The sequence below is a fragment of the Orcinus orca genome, chromosome 17 (assembly GCF_937001465.1).
Source record: "Orcinus orca chromosome 17, mOrcOrc1.1, whole genome shotgun sequence".
Lineage (NCBI taxonomy): Eukaryota > Metazoa > Chordata > Mammalia > Artiodactyla > Delphinidae > Orcinus > Orcinus orca.
Window position 1 is genome coordinate 39,342,262 of NC_064575.1, and position 6,593 is coordinate 39,348,854.

A 6,593-nucleotide genomic window follows, 5' to 3' on the forward strand; every position below is an offset into this window, starting at 1 on the left:
GTCTGGCTCTGAGAATCGTCCTCAAAACCCAGGACTGGGGTTGGGGGCTGCGTTAGGGAGGTCGTGGGAAAGGATGGGCACAGGGTGGGTGCAGAAAAAGCGACTGTGTCTCGCAGTTAGCATGAGCTCACCTCCGGGCTCTGAGCTGGCAGGAGTAGAAAGCTGATCGCCCGGCTCCTGCCAGTGGCCGGATCGCAAAGGCAGTTTAGACGGTGCAAACAACTGCCCAGAGCAAATCACCTGGGGGCACGTCTGTGGGTGGCTTCTCCCCGCTTGAGGACAGTCCCCACGCCTTCCGCCCCATGCCCTCGCAGAGATAGGTGACAGGTCGGGAAATCCAACCCGAGCGAAATGGGCAATTCACGTCCAAATGTAGGTGAAGACCTAGCCTTCGGTTTAAGAACTGCCTCCCTAAGCTCTTCTCGAAATTTTCCAAGGCAGCTGCAGCTTGTCGGGCGGCTTGGGGCAGGGAAGCTGGGGAGTTGAGAAATGCCTAGTTTCTAGGCGTCTTCTCATCTTTCATATTCCTTGCGCCTAAGTGGCTCTCACAGGAGCCCGGCACTTTTACAAGCCTGTTTTGGAACCATATTTCACTCGAATGCAAACCCATTTAAATCATCGCCTTGTTTTTCGGAGACTGTTTCTTGTCAATGGGGCCATAAATCCAGAATGTCAAGCCGGATGGAGTGGAGCGCGGACAGGGGAGAGATGGAAGGGAAAGGAATCAAGCAGGGCAAGTACCTCCTCGGGTGAGGTGGGAGGGATTCGGCAGGATCTCCAGGGTGGAAATGAGCGAAGGCTGACCAGACCCCGCACCCCTGGAGTCCAAGCCAGCCTTCAGGATAAAGAGCGCGGGGAGCTACGGCGCGCTCTGCCCCGGAGGGAGCGCCCCCCTACCTGGAAAAGCCTCAGGATGTTGGCTACCATGATGGAGACCGAACTCCCCGAAGCCCCAATCACTCCAACTACTTTCTCGGGCTTGACGAAAACCGGAGGCTCGCCGTTGGTGCAGCGCACTTCGGAGGTGTCCTTCTGGATGAGCGCCTGGACGAAAGTGAGCGACTGTTCGAGCGCATAAGTGTCCCTGGAACAAGTGTCCAGGATCCGCGCTCCCAGCGTCACGTTGGGCAGCAGGTTGGGATCGCTGTTGATCTGGTCCAGGGCGTAGAGCATCGCTTCCAGCCTGTGGATCCCGTTCTCCCTCTTGATGTCGCCGCAGGGCACTCCGCTGGGACCCTTCGCGTGCACCGGGAACAGCCCCCCGAGGGTGACGTCCCCCTCGATCCGAATGGAGTGCGGGGCGTACATCTCCTGGCCGCGCGCCGCCGCCGCCAGCGCGCACAGAAGCACCTCCAGCACGCAGCAGGGAAACTTCATCAAAGTCAGGGCGCGGAGCAGCTTCCCCAACTGGACCATACTGCTCCCGCGGCTGCGGTGGTGGCGGCGGCACTCGAGGGGACGGTGGCGGGCTCGCCGGAGTCCTGGCCCCTTGGGGTGAGCTCCTCCGGGGAAGCCCAGGGTCTCCTGCGGGCGAGGAGGGTAGGGGCGCCCGGGGAAGGGCAGCCGGCGAGGGTGGGGGGTCCCGCGACGCCTGCCAGCTTGGGGCGCCGTGCGCTCTTGGGTTCCCCGGCCAGCGCGCCGCGCTCGAGCTCGCGCTCGGTGGCTTGCAGCTCGAGCTCTCCAACAGCCCAGCACTGGGGAGAGAGCGAGGATGGCTATCGCTTTAAATGCGCGTTCGGCTCCCTCTCCTCCTCCGCCCACTCCCTCCCACCCTCGCTCGCTCTCAGGCTCTCCCCACCCTTCCCAGCGCCCACCCTCCCCACGGTTTTGCATCATCACGCAGGGAGGGGCTGCGTGCTGAGGTAAGGGGGGAGGGAATGGGTGGGCGGCTGTGGGGGGGAGTACCTCCGATTCGGAGTTTCGAGGTCCCCAGGGAATCTGGGGATTGCAGGTCGCAGGCGAAGGCTGAGCTCCTGCTTCGGTCTCACTGTAGAAGCCGCTCGCTCGCCCGCCTGCACCCACACGCACATTCTAGGCACAGGGTGGCATCAGCCCCGGACAGGGCGGTTCTAGCTGGGGCTGACTGCTTCCAACCCTGAGGTCCGGAGCCGGGACTGTCAGCGCCGGGAGAATGCGAGGTAGTCGAAGGTGATGCCGCCAAGCATGAAGGGTAGTAGGGAGACCCCAGTCTGTACTGCTAATTCGTCTGTGCCAGTTTTTCCTAAGAAAAACACACATACACACAGGAGGCTGATTGATGACCTAAAGAACCTTTAGGCAGAGACTTCTCCGGGGCCAGGCACTGGGCTAGCCTGTAGGGAAAGACGCCAACAAGAAATGCTGGGAATGGAAATGCATCTTTGGTCTTCAGGGGTTACTGTGGCCGGAGCCGGATGAAGTAACCCTGGTCTCCAGTAAATCTGTGGCGGATTCGCTCCTTTTCTTCCTTTCATCGCAAGAGATGGAACAACTGAGAACTCTGCAGAGCGCACTTTCTTCTCTGGCGCTGACAGGTGTAAGGCTCCCTCCTACCCATTTCCAGAGATGCTTTTGGGCTGATGTCAGGTTTCCTCGGGCAGGAAATAGCAAGAAAGAGGTGGCAGTAGAGGAGCAGACAGAAATCTCCCCATCGATCCAGTGATCCAGTGATCCATTCTTCTTTTTTTTTTTCTGGCTGAAGATTTGGGGGGTTTGGGGAGTGGAATCAGGATGCCAGAGCAGGTTGTAGTGCAGTTAGGAAACTGTGTTTCAAAGGTGTCCCCTCCTGCAGGTCCAGCCCAAACTTGGCCCATTAAAGCAACAAGTGGCCCTAGTTCCTACACAAGGAAGGGCAATGTATCTGCCCTTGGTGCCCACGTGTACTGCTTATGGTGGTCTCTACTCTTGCTGAGCCTTTCTGTTGGAGTGCAGCGAAACTGTCTTATACAGAATTGAGGGCGCAGAGAAAACCAAAACAAGACTATACTTTCTGTTGTAATGTTAGTGTACTAAAGAAAAATGTCCTTGCACATAAACAAAACAGCACACACACACACACCTAAAAAGTCAGAAGTTGGGAAGTTGGTTGTCTCTTCCACCAACCACCTGTCTGACCTTGGCACTTCTGTTCCTGTGCCTGAGTTTTACTTTGCCCATCTGTAAAATGATGAAACTGAATTGAATGTTTTACACGTTAACTTTTAGCTTTCAAATCCTCTGTTGAAATAGGTCATGCACCTTTGGCCATGGTGTTCTTTTTAGACCAATATCCTTTGTTGCTTTATGTGTAGGGCACCCGTTTTTTGATACCTAAACAACACTTCAAACATTTCCTGGTACAGAGGATTTTTTTTTTTCTTGTTGACCACCCATTTATCTTCCTTCTAGGGAGAGTCCAGTCCATCACTTTCTTTTCAGACATGCCCCTCCTCCAGGTTTCAATACTTAAGGTTTGAGGAGGAAAAAAACCTTCTGGCTACAGTGTTCAAGGAAGGGAATAGAGGCTAACAAGAGTTATGCAGGGCTAATCCCTGGACTTCTGCTGGAGTAAAGAGGTTGATGACATAGGGTTACCACTGTCCAATAGACAATCCGTGCCGGAGTTAAAAGAAAAAGGAACCTCCTTCCTCTAAATGCTTTATGTATATCTTTTGGACAATGTTACACTATTTGATTTTGTAAAAACATACCATTTTACTGCCATCTTCAAGAAAAGTGATGTAAAAACTATGAGAAGCTACCCCTGTATACAATGTGATCATCCATCACTCATAGATGTGATGCCCTGCTATATAAGTGCACACCTTGTGCAACCTTATGCTGTGATGCGCCTGCCCCTTCCAGCCAGCCCTGGAGCTGCGAGCGTATAAGCCCGCAGCTGTGCCAGAAGCTCCCACATAAACAGGGAGATATTTGAATCCCATAATGAGAAATACCAGAGAGGAGAAAAGGCAGAGAGAAGAAGGGGTGGGGAAGAGAGAAAGGGACCTGGTTAGAACATGTGAACTCCTGGATCCACATGTGCCTGAAAGATTGCCTCTTTCTTTTCAATTATATAGTATTTTATTTCTGTTGTTTGAAATCAAAATATCCTCTTGTAACTCACCTATTCTGCTATTCAATACATTGGATCAAAAAGGCTGGAACAAGTGCAATAGATATCCTGGTAAGGCAGCATTAGCTAATTTGGAAAGGGGGAAAGAAGCAAAGCAATAGAAAGGCATCCTTGGGACACAAATACTGTGATCCTAGTATTTAGGCATCAGTACCTGAGGCTGTATTTGATAGAGACTGTATCCTTATTTAGTTTTTAATTTAAGGCTATTTAGTAGGCACTTGGTGCCAAAAAATATATTTGAAGAGCTGTGTTACAAGTGAGAACACTTGATTTTTCACCTGCCCATGTGAAGATCTATGTTCTCCTCTTCCATTTCCAGGTCACAGCTTGCAATTGCTCAACAAATAGTTCTTGGCTGACTGTTGAATGTTGCCTTATTCTGTGTTCTCTCTTTGCTCTCCTCATTCTCCCCAAACATCTGGCAGCAATCATTATCTTCTTTTTGTTGCAGTCATCTGTGTGCATGTTTTATTTCCCTTGCTAAGCTGGAAGATCCTTGAGGGTAAGGGGCTAGGTATTATAAGGGGCTAGGTATTATTTATCTTTCTACCTCGGACAATGTTCAGAATGGTGTTTTGTACCTAAGAAGCACTCATGTGTTGAATGAATCAGAATTGGTTTGCCATTCCCCACTGCCTTTATCTCACAATAACAGAAACATAAAGTGGGCAGAGCAGAAATGACGGCAAATAAATTGTCCTCTTAGTTGCAGAATGCAGTTTCTAGAACTTAAAGAATAATTAGTAGATTTTGAAATAATTTTGTTTTACAAAAATTTCGTAAGATTGAAATACTCTAACCTTAAAGCTCTCGATCAACTCTAAAGGAGGGCTTTAATTGGCTCTTCCTGAGTCAAGTGTTTATTCCTGGGCCGATAACTGGGGCCATTGTCATAATAGAAAGTGTGATTTGTTACCAGAGAAAGAGGAAAGTGACGCTGGGCTTGCAAGATATTTATATCTTCAGCCAGAGTGCATAGGATCTGGAACTTAATTGGTGACACAGTATTTGTTTGAGATTATATGAATGAAAAATCTTTGTGTAAGAGTGATTAATCTAAAACTTGGCCAGTCATTGTCCTAGTGTCATATTAAATTGCAGGAGAATCTAGTTTTAGGCACAAAGATCATAAATATAAAATGTGTTTCCAGGCTTGGTTCTGTGTAGTCAGTAATCTATACTCACCCACTCATTAATAAAAATGAAAGTTAAGGACTCAGTCCTAACATATATTTAGCATTGTATTTCGCTAACAATCTCAGTATTATTTTCTTTATTCTCCCCTGTCCATCATCTTCTGCAGAAAATAATGTCTCCACTTTCAATTCCCTGTCTATTTAAATCCAATTTGTAATTTATAAAGTTGTCCTCCTTAAGGGCTGCTGCTTCTGCCACAGTAATGTACTCTGGCCATTATTATACACTTCCATCTTTCATGGAGGTCTCCATCCATAGGTTTTGTTTTCATAGCATTTTTTGTTTTGGCGGTACGCGGGCCTCTCACTGTTGTGGCCCCTCCCAATGCGGAGCACAGGCTCCGGACGCGCAGGCTCAGCGGCCATGGCTCACGGGCCCAGCCGCTCCGCCGCATGTGGCATCTTCCCGGACTGGGGCACGAACCCGTGTCCCCTGCATCGGCAGGGGCACTTTCAACCACTGCACCACCAGGGAAGTCCTATACTTACGATTTTATATTTGCTTATTTACTTTTGTCTCCCCCCTCAGCTCAAGAGAGACTATATTCATCTGTGTTAATCACTGCTGTGTTTCCTGAACATGCCTATAAATCATACTGAAGAATGGTGCCTGAACTTTGGTAAGGGATCAATCAATTTTCTTGGCTGGATGAAGAAATGTGTTCATAAATTAATGAACAGATCTTCGGGGCTTCTGACTTGAGGACTAATGGGAAGAGGATGGCAAACGGTTGGGACAGGGTACTGCAAGAAGTAGTATTTGGAGTACTCTGATAGCTATCCTAACAGATAAGATTGTGTTCATTTAAGTAGTTCTAATGAGAGAGCTGGGAACTAGGGACACACAGCATTAAGGTTTTTATAATGCATTCTGTAGAGTTCTTTTTAAGGCTGTACAAATATCATTGAAAATATATGCATACATATACACCTCTGTTACTTTACTTAGCGCTTTACGAGAGCCCCTCAAGGAAGGGGTAGTAGCAACTCTCAGTATCCTTCCTTTATGATGAGCTTAATTTATTCAAAGTTACATCATAATTTATTTGTAACTGTGAAACTAGACTTAGTTATTGAATAGACCCTCCCTAGAAACGTATGACATTAATAAAACCAACAAAACTTTGTTCAGTTTCCAATGATAGACACATTACAGACTCAATTATGGGCCATCCAGTTTAATGAAGGGAAGAAGTGATTGAACAAATATAGAGCAAACAGAATATGAAGTTTTATCCTCCATTAACATTAGTAACGGATAGTGTGGGCTCCAATGCCTTCAAGATAGCTTGAGACCATCA

At 48.6% G+C, this 6,593-nt stretch overlaps 1 protein-coding gene across 1 annotated transcript in view; it reads right to left on the minus strand.

Moving 5' to 3' along the window:
• The window catches only part of LOC125961815 (metabotropic glutamate receptor 7-like), a 122,223-nt gene extending 120,385 nt beyond the window's left edge, over positions 1-1,838 (minus strand). The window contains exon 1 of the mRNA XM_049700839.1: positions 898-1,838. Coding sequence (XP_049556796.1) covers positions 898-1,836 — 939 coding nt within the window. The 5' untranslated portion in view covers positions 1,837-1,838. The remainder of the gene's footprint in view (positions 1-897) is intronic.
• Positions 1,839-6,593: the final 4,755 nt, after the last annotated feature.